The sequence below is a fragment of the Anopheles funestus genome, chromosome 3RL (assembly GCF_943734845.2).
Source record: "Anopheles funestus chromosome 3RL, idAnoFuneDA-416_04, whole genome shotgun sequence".
Taxonomy (NCBI): Eukaryota; Metazoa; Arthropoda; class Insecta; order Diptera; family Culicidae; genus Anopheles; species Anopheles funestus.
In genome coordinates this window covers 48,543,353-48,560,753 of record NC_064599.1, presented here as the reverse complement: position 1 = coordinate 48,560,753, position 17,401 = coordinate 48,543,353, and the positions used below count along the sequence as shown (strand labels likewise).

At 38.3% G+C, this 17,401-nt stretch overlaps 1 protein-coding gene across 29 annotated transcripts in view; it reads left to right on the top strand.

Annotated features, from left to right (window-relative positions):
- LOC125772358 (rab11 family-interacting protein 4B) overlaps nucleotides 1-17,401 on the top strand; it is a 47,881-nt gene that overhangs the window by 18,142 nt on the left and 12,338 nt on the right. For 6 of the 29 annotated variants that reach the window (XM_049443975.1, XM_049444004.1, XM_049443996.1 and 3 more), the window contains 2 exons: nucleotides 3,192-3,233; nucleotides 4,204-4,318. In XM_049443975.1, coding sequence (XP_049299932.1) covers nucleotides 3,192-3,233; nucleotides 4,204-4,318 — 157 coding nt within the window. The other 23 variants (XM_049443976.1, XM_049444005.1, XM_049444001.1 and 20 more) reach the window with 19 other exon arrangements.

Below are 17,401 nucleotides of genomic sequence, written 5' to 3'. Positions count from 1 at the left end.
CGTTTGCGTTTGTGTCACTGACTTAGGAATGTTTAATGTTTTATAATTCCCTCTGGAATGTTATGTCTATTTTTTAACGAAAATCTTTCATTGTCCCTAGGTGATTGCGTTATACCACAGCTATTTTGGTTGTTAACAGTCAATAGCTATGATTCATATAAAGAATTGCACAAATGCTTGTAATGAAATCGAAACATTGAAGAAACATTTAAAGCATTCGACCTACAGATTTAAGTTCCGTACGCTCACAATATTTGTTGGAGAGAAAACCGAATCATGCCAGCCTATCTACGTTGACAGACAATCGCCACGCGTAAAACTGGTAGAAATTAAAACAAAAGACAAAAAAACTGAAAAAAAATCAACAAAACATAAATCCATTTGCCTGCTGCACACGCATATGATGTTCGGGCGTATCACACAGACAGCCGCACCGCGAAGGCTTTACCACGATATCCAATAAAGCGCGTTTCACGTTCATGTTGTCACAGGCAAGCAAAAATAACATAACGTACATAGTGTTAGTTGCAGCCGTTAGCGAGCCTCATCGGCTGTCAGAGTGCTTTGGTGTCGTACATTTGCCTGCCAGCCTGCCCCACGGCACAATCGAACAAAAGTAGTCAGTTGTAGTTGTACAGTGGAACCGCTGGCAAGGTAGAGACAAAGCAGTAAACGAAATCCAAGCTGCACGAGCTCTATACCGCAAATCATATTTGCGTACACACACCCTATTCGGTGGACCCTACCGACCTGATCGAGGTGGTGGGATCGGTCAAAAACATTTTTGCTCTCGTGACAAACAGCTTTCGCTGTGCGATCGATGATATCATCCGGTGTGCAAAAACCCCACAGTGTATGTGAATTTGTTCTGCTGGTCTCGATTTAGTCGAAGCGAGATTTTGGAATTGTGACACTGTTGAACCGTGATCGAAATACAAGCAAAAGTGAAACCCTTGAACACCGGCTGAAAGATAATGTTTCGTCCCTCGTGCAATCAGCTGAAGCTAAGTGCTTCCAGGTGACGAAGCGAGATTTAAACTGCCCGAGCAATGTGCAGTTCTGTGCAACTTGACTGCGGGTTGTATTTTGAAAGTTAATTTGTCCACAAGTGGCACAAGCATTGTCATTTTAACCGTGTGGCGCTTGAGGTATTTTAGTGTGTAGTGTCACATGTTCGCTACGTAGTGTGTATGTGTTTGTTGTAACGCAAGTGTTTGCTAATCAGCTGATAACAAAAAGATTGCTGCCGTACGAAGCCAATTGCGAATGAGAGTAAAAATCCGTTTTATCCGTTATTTAAAAGAAAGAGTTTAGTTAGTTGCTTGTATCGTCATCAATGTTCTAGCTGCCACCAAAGATGAAGTATTAGTTTTTAATGTTGAAATCGATAAGTGAACAAGTGTACTTTAATCCCGGATAGTGAAAATCGGTAACGTTAGTTTGATAGTATTTTGCTACCTTGGCAAGACATAACCGTTAATTGAAATTCTCGTTCCCGTAACCGTCCCGCATTACGCTGCCAGTCGTCCCCCAACACCATGGATAACCTCTATAAATTGATGGTGTATAACAATGCTAGAAAGTTTGTATTAACCCACGCCCCCGTGGCTTGACCGCGTGTGGTTGTTGTTGAATTCTATCTGGACGTTACGCATCCATAGTTTTACTTTGTTGTTGTTGGGTGATATATGTAGGTTTGTGGACGTGCACTACGGGATTAGGAGAGAGGGTTGTGTAAAAGTCGGTTATGCATATGTTATTGTTTCGTCTCATTTATGTTACCAGCACAATCGGGTCTCTACGTAGCTCTATCCCTATCTAATCTGCTTAGTTGCGCTTTTATTGGAAGGCTTGGTGCTACTTAGCGCGGTGTTAGTATGGTTCGGCATAATAGTGCTTTGGATGAACGTGTAGCAACGATGGACACTGACACGGTTTAGGAATACCCTTAAACAGCGTGATAGACGCCAACGGTGTATTCAGCCGGCAATTTGTTTGTATGTTTCGTTCCGACGCGTTGTAAAAGCAGATATAATTTACAATTTGATTTTACATCTGACAAGTTTACTGGTACATAATGCATTTGTCTAAAGTTAAGAGAATATATCAATTATCGGTAGATGTGCCTGTGCTAATCAAAATATTTTTGATGCCCAATGGTATGAAACCCATATCAGTATCAGTTGATAAACTAAATGCTACAATGCAACCAAATATGCTGAGATTGTTTAAAACCAATGATGTTGTTTATTCCGTAATGTAACATGTTTTTTTACTGGTACTTACGTGTATGCCGCATATCGTACACCTGTATCAAATGAACATAGGCAAGGGTCCGCATCTTATCGTAACTGAATTCATTGACGCTTTAAAGTAAAATGGTTACCCATCGGTAGCAAAACAAGCGTCAATCATTTATACATGAGAATGTAGACCATTATCAAATTCTGTTGATATTTGGAGAAGATACAAGGAAAAAAAGAGAAATTTATTCGGAATCAACATAAATGTTATATCATCACGTTGGCACAATTATTTATTTTTAAGAAATTGCATTTGAGAAATACAAATTTGTATATTACAATAATCAATTGGTCCATGAATATTGTTTGCGAATTTTTCCATACGATGTATCGGCTTAACTTAGTATTTGGAAACCCCAGAGCGCACAATTACGTCATATCATTAGACACGTTAAATCATACTTCGTTATCGGCTTCAGGTTTATATTAATTATTTTATAGCCTCTACTTTGGTTTCATTGGCGGTTTTTTGATGGTATCAGCAGATGGAAAACATCAACAATATCAGCCTTTTGAATGTTTTGTTCTATAAGTTCAGTAAGCTAGATTTTTCGATTGTTTACGAATAAATTCTTGCTTCACAAGGTTGTGGTTTTCTTCGTTTGTTAGAAGTAAAGCGGAAAATATATGCGAATACATATGAAAAGATATGTAAAAAAAGCATACCTGCACGGTAGTCACTTCAAGTGATATTAAAATGAACATATAACTAACTGATCGACAATCTAGAACAAAGCATATTTTCCGTTATTGTTTTCATGTCACATATGTTTTAGAAGTAATGTTCTTGAGCCAACTAACCGAAATCTACAAATACATAGATGGAAGCTATCGCTGATTACTTTTACATTCACTAAAACATAACCTTTTTTACTTCTTTCATTTCAGCAGTTCTGGCAAACGACAACTAGGATCCAATGCCTTAGCAAAGTAAGTTTTATAATGATTGAATGAATCATTGAATGTTAGTCAAACTATAACAAATCATCTAGTGCAAATTAATTTAAATTGATTAGAAATAAGATGCAATTTTCGTTCAGTTCTAGGTATAATGTATATCATTATACATGTTTAGTCCTTTGAAAGTCCTGAAACACTGGGAACAATATTTACCGGTCGAGTGTTTTCTAAATTTCTAATTTTCGTTTTATCCCAACCTGATCAACAATGGGTTTAGATTAAAATGTGTCTTAGCATGGTAAATTTAGTTGTACGAAGGCCATCATGTCTGAATATGTAAAACTACCCTTTCGACCTTGGTAGGAGAATGTATTAACATTTGGCTGATTCATACTTTTTTCAACAAAGACTTTATTTGAGTCTTTTCATAATTTGATATCGTCGACAGCCCTCAACAAAGAGCTTTTTGTCTATTCAAAATAAAAAGAAAGGTTGAAATAAAACAAAAACTAGGGATGTAAGTGGTAAACACACATCGTATTATTCGACACTCGCTACTTTAATTTGCATACATCTACTACAGGACAAACATTGATTAAAGAAAGCCGCTCAAGAAAAGTTGTCATTGTTTTGAACTAAATGTAAAAAGCTGGTTTATAATTTAGTTTTGTTTTATTAACGACTAACATAACAAAAGATCAACTTTCTTTCTATCGAACATTATAAAATAATATAAAATGCAAGCAGAAACATAATTTACGTCCTTAGTAAAATGTTCCATACGTATCGTAAAACAACACGTAGGAAGCAAAAGCGTAGTTCAAAGCCATCTAAACATTAACCCTTGTGTACAAAAAAAATTGGCTATAGTGAGCACTGAGTGAGAGAAAAAGCTCACTCACCATAAGCTTTATAGCAAACTAGAAGCTTGTTCGCTTTGTTCGTATAGCTTTATAGCATACGATGGTATAATGTTGACTCACATTTATTGCAACTCTAGTCATCTTTATAGATCGTCGAGCTTTAACTCATCCGGCAGGAGCTCTAACTGTGATACGGCCGAAGACATGTACAGCGATGTCAGTTTGGAGGACGTACAAGACATAAACCATAAGGTATGTAAATTGAAATATGAAGTTTACGTTAGTTGTTGATATAGAAATTACAAGTACTCCCCAAGGTACACTTTGTGGCTAGTGAATTTTGTGCTCTATACTCACTGAGCTTTCAATTTGATATATTCGCATATCTTCGAAACCGTGTACATCAGATACCCTCTAGCTTGGGGATTACTAATCTAGAAGCCGTACGTTTAGTACTTTTACAGTACATACGATCAAGAATACGTCAGGTATTTAATGAAAAAAAATCTAAAAAAAATGTAATGAAGGATTCGTTGGATGTGAATGTAATTTAGTTGTTAATGTATTTATTTTAAAACACATATGATGAATCATGCCAAACTAATGATAAGTAATTTATTTATTGATGATGATAATTAAATTGCAAACAACAGTATTGATAAGATTGTTAAATTTAACATAATAACATAATAACACAGCGAATGTAATACAAACATGGTTCTGATATCAATAATGAATCGTTCTGATGGTTAATGAATAATGAATTATGCTCACAACCTAAATATTTGTAAATGAGATTTCGTGTGAGCCGCAAACATGAGAGAAAAAAAATAAAAGATTAGTGCTTGAAAGAACAAGTGGGACATTAGTCGACATAATGAGGACGTTCCCTTTTGCTTGCCTGTGCGTATAATTGTGTACAATAATGTAATGCATCGACTAAATGATGCGGAAAATTTGTCGTTTCGTTTTGTGCTCTAGTAGCATTCAACATTTGTACAAAATTCATCCACGAAGAAATGAATTTAACTGCGACGTAAGATTTCTCATTTTAAGTTGGATTTTTATAATATCCAATCCAGTTCAGTGTTCGATAAATATTAAAATATCATGACCAGCATAAAAAAAGGGAAATCGTGAAAAAAATTAGAAAGAAAATCTTGGTTAGAAATGTACGAAAGATTAATATTTAAAGTATAACTATGTGGTTGGTTATTGATTATAATTCTCTGAGATATTCGCAATGTTGAACATTTCTGTAGTATTCCTGTCAGCATATTGGGGTATTTTGTTTGTTTGTTTTTTTGTTTCTACGATATTTGATTTCTATACGACATTTAATATAAAGTTATTTCGTCTTCAGTTAATGATTAATGATAATTGTGTATAAGTCATTCGAAAAAATTATGCTTTTGCCTCTTGTTTTAATTTTTTATTTATAAATTTGAAGTGAAGTAAAAATGTACATTATTTGAAAGTTAAACTGAAGCTCAGTTGCTGCGTTTACTTTCACACCCTTAACCATCATGCGGAAACAGTAAATCATCATTTGTTGCCCTAACATAAGTGGTGAAAAATGAAAAATCGTTTGTGAGTGTTATTGTGACACTTGAAAAAGATATTTGAGAAAAAAGTAACAGTGAGCGGAAAATGACCCTGTTTTCTTAAATGTGGCTGTAGGCAGGCAGCATTAGTACAGCGGTTGAGATCTAACAATGGTCTATTAAGATTTAGCAGATGTAGTTGGGTGAGAAAATAGCTCAATTCAGGGAATGACTGTCAATACGCATGCAAGTTCCGATGGAATCTAGGTTTCACTGAATAAACATGATATTCTATGGAAAGGTAATGGTGAAAATACGCCCATGATATGAAAGATTAAGAGAGCGATAGTTCTTCGATGTTTTGGTCCGTTTGTTTTTTTTTTTTTTAATCCGTTTTTAAATCTTGATGGTGACGCTTTTATGTACAATACAGATGCAAAACGGTATTCTTTGATATCACGCGATATCACATTAAACTGTAAATGAAGATGATTATAACGCACTTTCCGCTGAGGTCAATGTCAGATGAATGGTTTGAAACAGTTTTCTGCGCAACAGTATGATTTCTCGTGTTTGGTCTTTCCCTTTTATTACTCGCACACATTTCTGGGAATGTTGATGTGGTGATATCATTCTGTTCCAAGAAGTTTCAGCAGTATGCGTTTGAATGCAAAAAGTGATCTATTTTTGGTGCAGTTTGCTGACGCAAGTTTAATATGTAGCTGGGAGATGATTTGTTCGCCGGGTTCCTCAAGGTCTAAAGTAGCTGCTGAAGAAAATATGATTTACATTTGACATAAAATGGGATAGTGAGCGCCATAGTTGCAATACTTACTCTGCTGGTTACAGACGCTTCGGTGAACGGTGTAACATCCAGAGTAGTAGAGGTTTATATTTAGAATATTGCTCTCGAATTTAAGCATCAGCTGAGTTACTCAGCAAAATGCGATCATTCTCGATGGCATTGGCAATGGACGGTGTAAACGAAAATGAAGCAAATATTTAGGTGAAGTTTATCTTGGTCTGGGTTAATAATTGAGTTTTAATCTTTAACATATTTAAAAAAGATTTGATTGTGAATGCAGATGTTCGGAAGTGTATTGGTGGATTAGCCACAAGAATAAAAAAATACCTGATCGTAGAATTGGCATTAGAAAGAAAAAATGTGATGAATTTAATACATTAAAACTACCTGCTCTCGTTTATTCTGTTGCCTGGAAGAGAAACATATTTTCCTTTGTGCTAATGGGAGGAGATTTGGCCCAAAATGGTATATTTATGCACCAAACAAAAAGCTCACATTCGCTTTATTTGCGCTGTGCTAAGCATCATGGGAAGAAATTTTTGCGTTGAGAAATTCTCAAGACAAACGGTCGATTTCGTCGCTGGTCGTCACTGCTGGTGGACGCGCTTAGTGGTATGCTATTTCAAAGTTGTTCAAATTAAATCACTCTGTTTTGAGAGTCGTGCGTTTCAACCATCTAGGTGGTCTATTTCGGGTGGAAGTAAAATTAATTCGCTTTAACGCCTAATTTCACGATGAGCTATGAACAATCTTGTCACGGTAATTGCAAACATTTGATATCATTTTCGCAAGTTAATTCCGGCTAGATAGTTTGCTAAATGTAGGTAATCTTTTCAAAGAGGTTAGGTAAAGTTAAGCGGAAGCAGAGAGATGCTGGTTGTGTTAGGTAATTCATTGCTCTTTCGCAGAACATCTGGAACATCTGGCGATCATGGAGTATACTTATTTTTGCATTCTTCGACCATTAGGGGGGGCCGTTATTTATGAATAAACAAAAGCGACAGCAATGAGTAAACAGATTGTTTGCAGTGCTACTGTTTAGCCAAACGGTAAAATGAAATTAGTTTCTCTTATAAAAATTACAGTTACAGTTTCGTAATAACAGTGCAGTTTCAACTCATTTGACTGTTTACGAATGAAACATGTCAATAGCAAATGTTAAAAGAAACACAAATGAGGTTTATTAATTTCTTTGAAATGTTCGCGACAGAAATATTGTCTTTTTATGATTTGGTAGATACACTACGAATCATTCCAAGATGTTTACTCGTTGGTGTGATCAAGCATAGGAGGGGTTGATTATCAACTAGAACAAAATTTGCGAAATGATATAAAAAATAGACCTAACACCATATGTTTTTCATATGGTAAATATAGCGAACGTAGCAAACGCGTCCACCAAAAATTAATTTTTTTACTCGGTTAAGCATGAGTTAAAATTAATTAGGAAATTAATTCCAGTGCTAAAAACACTAAACTTAAACAGTGTTTATTCCGGGGAGAATTTCATTTATATGCTGCAATATTGTTGTGGTGTGTGAAATTCAAGACATTTCATTTGATTGTGCATGGGTAGTAACTGAACACTAAACATACTAAATAGTTGGAACAAAATTGGTACTCTGCGAAAAATGATTACAAAACCAAGTTGTTCGTTGTTGTTGGGTCTCCTGCTGATCCTTTTCAGCATCAATTTGAATAGCAGCTCTCCTACAGCTTGTGACTAGACGTATTTGAATGCTGTTGAGCAAAACAATGTCATCGTTTTGCAAATGTCTGATGCTATTTTGAAGATGTATGTGTTAGAGCAGTTTGTTTTCTCTAGTGGGATGTGAAGCTGTTTAACTGGTGCTTGAAAGATGATTACCCACGCGTAGAATGAGAATTGTGTCTCGTTGTTGTTGTCGCTCGGACGACATGGCCCTGCGTCATGGCACGATTGTCATGAATGTTGAGCAACATGCTACTGCATACGCCATTCGTACGAATGGTATCTATCGGCGATGAGATCATCCGACAAAATGGTGCTATTAATTTACTTACAGATGCATGAAAACAGAAGTTTGCAACGTGTTCTAAATTGATAACAGTTTGTGTTGATCTTTGACATTTATGCTGTGAATAGCTGACATTCACCGGAAGCCGTTGCTTTGGCTTACGTTTGCTAATTGTTTAATGAATCACATGCGATGTTAAACTGGGATGGGCGGCTACAAATGTGACCAAGAACAGAGCTTGTGATTTTGAAAAAGACTTACCTCACTTCCACTCACGCGCTGTTCGACTATCACTTTCAAGGGGAAAGAAATAGCCGAATGCTAAAGATGATGTAAATAAATTAGTTTCAGCTGCTACAAACTCCCTAATGGCCATCAGATGTTTAAGTAACATGAGAAATTAGTATTTTGCACAATCAGTGCCTTGTCTAATTGAACGACAGCAGAAGAAATGAACATCCTCATTCTCGTAAACTACATTCGTCCATTTCCATAGCATGTAACCTTTGGAGGACTATTAGAATGCGTTTCAAATTATGTTTTTTGCTTGTTCCCTTGCTTACTGTATATAATTATATTTTGAAGCTTAAAGAAATATGTCCTTCTACATAACGAACATAGCTAATTTGCTTTGGAATCCAAATAGATTCCAACTCCTACAATCTGTGCTAGTGTTAGGTGTTCAACGCGTTATTATAGGACCGCACCTTCGACAAACTTGCCAATAGAAATAGCAAACTGGTCAATCATACATTACATAAATTAGCATTAAATTTAATGTTCCAACGCAACTTTATCCACTTAATTATTTATTTTCGAAAAGGCGTACTACGCTCGTAAAAATGTAAACTATAATCCCACGCGCCATATTGCGATCATGGTAGTTGCATGCCTCTGCATCTTTGCATCAAATATGCAGACTATGCCCTGGTGACGGTTTTCTGTGCTGTTGAAGCTCTTTGTCAACGAACCGAGAGCAGCTAAATTTAGATAAACTACCAAACAGCGCTCACCGGCGATAGTGGATGTTGAAATCTCGTTGAATATCGTTGATGTTAAGAGGTTTAACAGCTGATGCGCTGCGATATGTTTTATTTGTCGTAAAAGATCAACACCATCTTGTGCTTCGTTTTTCACGTTGGGCGAAGATTGAAGGCTCATTTTGGGTGTTCAAGAATGACAGGAACTTGATGGGGTGATATGTAAATTTTTATCTAGTATGGTTGAATAAATAATCAACTACGAGAACTCAGAAATTGAAGGACAAATTGGGGTTTGGGTTTCGCTTCAGACTTTAACAGCTTTTATTTATTTTGACACGTTGTGTGCCCTTTAAATGTGTACATTTGTAATGTGCTATTTAAGTTTAGTTTAAACATATTGTCATACAAGAATTCCACACTATGACTAAAAACTTAGTGTCTTTGTATGTCGTTTTATGTGAGTATCTTTCGATTTGTTTGCTTAAAGCATAAAACCTTTTTTCTGCAAACAATTCATTGATAAAACAGGCTTGCGGTATATTGAATGCCAAAGGTTTTGTTTTCATCGGCATGTAAGGCATTTTTGAGAGAATCCCTTAAAACGGTACGCTCAGTTGTACTTTTCAAAGGTCGACGCTAGTTGGAGAGTTTTATATGCGTAGCGTGTTTGCTTTGGAGGAGACTGTGTAAATCATGAAATCAAGGCAAGCAGCGTGAGAAAACTTGGGAGTAAAAGAGCGAAAAAGAGAGCTCGCTTGCACAAAGAGAGAGCCCCACAAAATCGCTACAGCTCTCGATCGCGGTCTGCATTGTTTTGATCGCGGACAAACGCGTCAGTTGCTCGCGAAACGTCCGTACCGTGCATTGGTTGTTGGTGCGTTGATTTCCTTTTGAGGGTTAATTTACTTTGCAACTATTTTGTTTTTTTTTTCTTCCTTTTATCTGTGCCCCGTACCTTCGAAACCTTGTTTGCAAGCCAAAAATCAACAATCTTGGCCGAGAGATCCGTTATCGTGCATTGGGGTGCGTGTGAATGCACTTGGGGCTTTAGACGCCTGTGTGTGTGTGTTTCTGGTGTGTGAACGTACGTATCAACACGAGTGGGGCATTAGTTCAGATAGGAAAAAAAAATCTTTCGTGATCATCATCGACAGCAAGAGCATATTCGAGTTTCATTCGTGTGCGGCTGCGTTCGTGCATTATTTACCACAATTATTTCGGTATGGCGTTGGGTTGTGTTATTAAAACATTTTTACGGATCTTTTTCACTACCTAGCTGCCTAGCTATAGCTACTCGCGATCTTCAGTAGCCTGCACACCATCCGTTACCGTTTGCAAGTGAGAAGAAGGATGATGTATTCGGCTTCGAAGCCTTAATTATGGCACTTTTCTTTTTCGCGCACCATTCCACAATCGCACCCAAACCACCAGGCCAGAGATTGAGCGATTGTCTTTTTGATGTGTGCGCGTGTTTTACAATGAATAGTGTGATTTACTTTCCTTTCGAAATACTTTCTTCGGCGTTAGTGGCGATTTTTGCGTTTTTGTTTGTGTGTTTGTGTGAATGTGTGTGCGCGCGCGCGATTTGATGATCATTTCGAGGTGTGAGAGTGTGTGGTGCACCGTGAGAGTGTGTGAGGCTGTGGGAGAGATAAGAAAGTGATAACACATGCGCCACGACGGCATAAAATAAAATGTGATTTTATATGGTTACAAAAGCGTTGAAATAGCAGCTGATAGTGTTGTGAACAGTGAGGCATCACTTTTTCGGTTTATGTATTACCCTGAAGCGCACTCAAACGTTCGAAAAGGCGCAGGGTCTCCTGAACGTCCTCTGCTGGTCTAACACGTAGTTTATTGATGATAGGAGCATTTGTGCGCTGACCGGATCGCATCGCATGGCTTTCGAACATGGGTTCATCATAAGCTGCTTCATCACAACAATAGTGATAAGGTCCGCACGATGACACACTTACCATCTGAAGTTTGGATCTCCCGTGGCAAGTTATGGCGAGTTATGTTTCGAAATCACGAAACTGGTTCCGGTTCACGCTTTTCCCTGATGTGTGCATCACGTTTGAAGAGCGAACAATGTAGATGTAACAGTGTCTGTTCATCCGTTGTTTGAGTGATTCTGTGGGAGTCGTGGAAATGGACAAAGAATAGATTGGCGTCCCTCGAGCGAAGCACGATCAGGATGACTACCAGCTTCTTCACTTAAATGATGCATCGTCTACAGAATCTAAACAACTTCCCAAAAAGAGAACCGTCGATCCATTTAATGTCATGAAAATGTCATGAAGCTTTCAGTCGCTTAGACACGGCAGGGGAGTAATCCGACGAGGAAGTTCACTTCGAACCTAAATAGCAGAATATTGTTCGTATTTGGAACCAACGTAAAGTATGGGAAAGAATAATAGAAATATGCTGGGAACGCAAAGGTCGACATACGTACCTTGAAGAGTGGAAAATTGAAAATCGTAAAAGTCGTGGGAAAACGCTGATGCTCCAGATATTGACAGAAGTGCATGGGCTGCATTATTGCCTATGAGGTCGCTTTCTACCAATCGTGTTTTGTTATTTGTCGAGAAATAAAGAAATAGTCTAGTCCTAAGAGAGCAAGGGTTGGTATTGGATCCTTCCGTACAAACGATTGCCGAGGGCCGACAAAAGGGCGCAACAGTACCGTGGTGCTGTATTGTCGTCTCTAATTGGTGCTGTTAATGGTTATTTTTCTGGTTTCTCAATTCTCATACTCCAGTTCAAACACGTGGCCTTGCCCGAGTTGTTCAACCCTACAATGTAGCACTACTGGTGGCCCTCGTTAGAGAACAGTTGTGGCTAGTTTTATCAAGCGTAATGCCACGATTACTGGTGGATTGATTGCGTGTAAGAACGTACTTCTGTTGATTCTTTGGATTGTTATAATTTTGTTGCCTCTGTCCAGAAGTATGCATTGGTGAAGGTTTGCCTCATTTGGATGCATGGGTGTTTGAAGAAACGGGAACTTTACTGTTATGGAAGCAGCAGATCCGACCAACAATCATATGGTCGTTTCCCATATAGTTTACTCGCTTATGTGAAGTTGAAGCATTGGTACCGGTCATGGATGATTGCCTAAGTAGTGGCGTATGCGGATTCTAGAAACAACACAACAGAACCATGGCTGTAGCTGATGGTCGTCAATCGAGCATGAAAGAATTCGTTTCGTTTGAGTGGTCCACAGTGAAAAGAGATTGGACAAAAGTATAGGGGAAAAAACAATAGGAAGAGGCACTATAGGAAGACATTCGCCACTGAAGCAGTTTATAAAATGAAACTTCTCGTTTAGCAGACTTGATTTCAGCGCGGACAACATATTTGCACCACACCATCTACACCAGTGAGGAAAGATAATCTTATCAGCGTAACGTTGCGTTCTATTTCCGCAACGACACCCTGAAGACTTTGTCGATCAAGGTCATTCCTGGAAAAGGAATGAATTTGTTCACGCCTGACAAATCGTTTATCGGTGTTTGGCTTAGGATTTTACTTGGCCCAACTGTCCGCAAAGCACACGAAACATCACAGCTGAAAGTAAATGGATTCCCCTCCCAATGTAGAAGCCAACCATATGAGCATGTGCCCTCTTCCGTTCGTAATTACCCGTGTCCATAATCGCGATGTGCCGTGTTTCGGCTTGGCGTGGAATGATGATACTTGGGTCGTTCGACGGTTTCACATCAGCGCTAATTTCAGCTCACTTACGTCATGCGTAACCAGTGTTAATACCAATACTAGTGCTTTGTTGCCATTACTTACTGTTAACGCAAAAATGTACGAATATTGCTGCTTGTTCTAGTCAGTGGTTAGAGTATTCGTAGGTGATGAGATTCTGTATGCAGAAGTTGAATGTTTTAACTGTTTTGTGTTTGCATTTAAAACTAAAACCAACTTGAGTTGACATTTGGATAATCAAAGAATGTTTCGAAAATGTGAATTCTTGAGGTTTAAAGACAAAGAGAATAAGAGAATAAGAGTCATGGTCGGTTCACTACCTTATTACATAGAAAAAAAGTAAAGATTTCGTTTCGTTGGCTGGAGATAAAGTACGGAATAAACAATGGCGTAGAAAGGAACATTTGAATTGAACGTCTCCAACCAAAACGACGCTTAAATTTACCTGAACTTGAAGCAGACACAAATTTCTTTGCAAAGGTGGGAATGACTGTGTAAAACAGAACGAATTCGTTACTACAACTATGGCTATAGCACACCTACCTAGCGCACCATATACTGCATCAAATTACGATATTGTCTTCTATCAAGATGGGCCAAGTTGCCGGTTTGCTGGTCAGGGAACTGTTGAACATTCGCGAGCAAGTATAGTTTGTTTGCTGTGCACAGTTGATTATGCACATACATATATTCATTTTGAAGAAGTATGATGCCGCCAAGTCCGGCAGCTATATGGAAGAAAGACTACATTTGGATATATTTTTACAGTTGTACGTGTGGTGCCCTACATGGACATGTGTGTGACGAACGAGGTCGTCAAATCCATAGAAGTGTTACAGACACTTAAACATCATGCAAGAAATTTCGCAAATAGATTGTATGAGAGTTTTTTAACACTAAATTTGTCGTTTTAGTATGTCCACTATTTCAAAATTACAAAATCACATTTGAGTTAAATAAATTTACCTAACTTATCGCAATATATATTGCTTAAGATATATTGGAAAAGTTATACGTCCAGAAAATGTTATATTGCTGAACAGATGTAAAAATATTTTATAAAATCTTGCTCTTGTCGTATTAAAAGAACAATGGAACATAAAACTTTAGAAAACGATTATTGAAGACAGATGAAACCAAAAGTAATTAAAATCACAAAGGTAAAATCAAAAGAACGCATGAAATATCGGAACGAACCTTTCAACAATTGGTATACGGCCAGCGTCTCAATCTTGGTAATTCTACGTTTCTAGTCAACTATAATTGATTAATACTAACCACATACTTCTTACGGTAGCTTGAAAAATGTTCTCTACTCTCCCACATACGCAATGCCCTTGTCCAATGAATTGGTCAGTATTACGGGAGCTAACGAATTTTAAAGCTTGAAAGCAATTCCGTTGGCTGACCCATTTCTCTAGCACACACCAAATCGGTAGTTCGGGTTTTCTGGTGCGGCAACTGCCAACCCGCGTAACTAGACCATGGCAAAGGTGTGTTAAACATGCGGTAAAACAATTGCATCGCTAATCGCTACAGCCACTACCAGCTGGATGTTGGTAACATGAAAAAAGCTCCAAAACATCCGATAAAACATACATACGCTGTATACCACCACGGCACGTGTGACGCAGGTAATGGATAGGATACGCCTTGCTGGTGCGATAAAAATACGTTCCGTTTGGAAAAGGGTCCGTGGTGGTGTATTTGGAGAGTGGTGCCTGTTCCCTTTTTTTTTGCTGCTGCAAATATCTGTTATCTTCAGTGGGAGCAGTTGTGCGGTAGTGTTAAGTACGTTCAGCGGACTATAACTCTCTTGCGCAATCTCGTGGGTGAATTCGCACAAGTTATGCACCGCTATTCTTCCATCCAATTCTGATCAATTCGGTTGAAGATTTTTTATTTTTATTTTTCCTGCTTGATTGCCAGACTTTCTGCTCTGGTTGAAATTCTAACATGCTTTTCCATAGGCCTGCCAGTGAGCTGTCTACCTTTCTAGAAGATGGGAAACTCGCACAACAGATTCTACCGCTATATTTGTACATACGAGTCGGTTATCCGTGCATCGCTCCTCACGCACATGTTAAGTTTGTTCAAATTGGCCTTCAACGTTTCACTTGCACTAATTTAGCTCAATTAGCTCCTGAATTGGTTGGTAGTTTCTGACGTAGAGCAAGAGCTGAAGTTGTGCGTGGAGCATTCCTTATGTCGTGACTTTTGGTTTATTAGTCACTAGCTGTCATTCTGTTACCTACTGAGGGCACAATAATTGACATTAATATTTGGCTTTTGTACTGCATAAGCCAACTAAGGAAGTTAGAAGAAAAAAACATGGTTTTTTTTTAAATTAGATACTTTATCCGGAAGTAAATCGATCGCAAAAGCAGTAAATGATCTGCAAGAAGAAAATGCAAGGGAAAAGCCCCATCGCTGCAGTCGGTTAAATAATCAGCCTTTCTACCTAGCGCCCGTAGTCGTATTGAAATTCAAATTGCTGTACTCAATCGATCCTTCCTTTCCTGCTTGGGAACAATCGTTGGGTGTCAATTTGCACGCCTTTCCTTTTCGAGCGGTTATTTTGGAGCGCAAAAAAAGACATTCCATTGATTGGTATTTAGTGTGCTGGCAAAACACAATTCTTCAAAGCATTGGTGCGGATTGCAAATGAGAAACGGGGGAAATCAGGTAAGATTGAACCATTGCCGACAGTCGTTGTAATGAAATGATCTACCACTGGATGAAATTCGAGCTTTGAAAGATCCGGCAGATTGATTCGACGAATATCGAACCTGCACCGCATCACATCTGCTGACACAAATCGCTCATGCAGAGCACTAATTGAGGTGTAAAGCGAAAATCGTCCGAAATTGAAGTGTTTCCGCGTGCATTTTCCTTCGATGAGGATATTCACGGTCTCCAACCGTGTTGGCGAATACAGGCAAGATCACCATTTGTGAGAAGGTTTGGGGCAGAGGGACAGCAAAACCCGGGGTTTATGAAGTGGAAAGTTTGGAAATCAGGTGATTCAGGTCAGATTTGGGCAGTAGTAGGAAGAGGCCAAATTGTCTGTTCCAAAAGGTTTATTAACGTTGGTCTACAATTTACGAAGGTCGTTTGACTGTTAGTCGAGGACCTTGTGCAATACCGTTGCTCACTGGTGTGTATCGTTTCTATCCATCGACAAATTCTTTCAATTAGTACATCAAATTCTGTTTCGAGCTAATTTTTACATTTAAAGTTTACACAGCCCAATGATCGTCAGTGCTTGTTTTCCAACGATATACCAATGGTTTCTGGAATTAAAATAAACAAAAAAAACAGAGGTGTGGATAGAACGTACCTTGCTTACATTTAGCAAACCTTGGTCCAATGGGTTAGTATGTTTCTTTACCGGAAAACACCGTTTAAGCTTTTTGATTAGGTAATGGTCAGATCTAAGATCAAACAGGATTAGTAGCTCATTTCCCAAAGGCAGCATCTTGCTCAAGGGTGAACATTCAACATGGGGCAGCGTAACACTTTGATGTTATGCCGGGTTCATGGTGAAAGAGAAAACATGACTTGAAGAGAGCAATCTAAATCCTCCTGTAGCAGTATCGAGCGCTGCTTTACTTTTGGAAACACATTGTGCAGTGATCAATCACACCTCAGGGTAGGGTTATGTAATGCTTTTCTTTTCATTGCTTCACTGTCTCCGATCGAGACATGTTCGGTGTATATGCAAGGAGTTTTAATGGTGCATTGGGTTAGTGTAACAAACAACCGAAGACGGCAAAAGTACAGTACAGCGAGACAACATTGGTACGGAAGTGTCGCACCTTTCGTCTCGAAACACAAGACATTAGGTAATATCTCGTTCGTACCTAAAATCAAGCAGTTTATGCGAACATGGTTTTGTTTCGCTAGTTGGGGAGGGATCTATCCTTGATTGCCGTATTATATAGCATTGGTTCAACGGTGGAAGATGAATTGGATATTATAGCAGTAGAGCAGCTGATGTTTCGCTCATGAATGTCATCATTTGTCTTCCCGATGTAGCTTTGTTCGTAATGTTGTGAGACCATTGTGTTTCTCCAACTGATGATGTTTGCGTATGCAAAGTATGCAAATGTTTAGGAAGATTTGCTTTGTTTGCTCTATTTGTAATTAGTCTAGAACGTCGCAGAAGTTCGTGAACACTGAATATTGCATGGAGCGTTTTTGTTAGAAGTGTTTGATTAAAGTGCGCCTTATTTAAATTTTGTTCTCATACCTACCCCATTTGGAAAGCATTAGCTTGGTAAAATTTC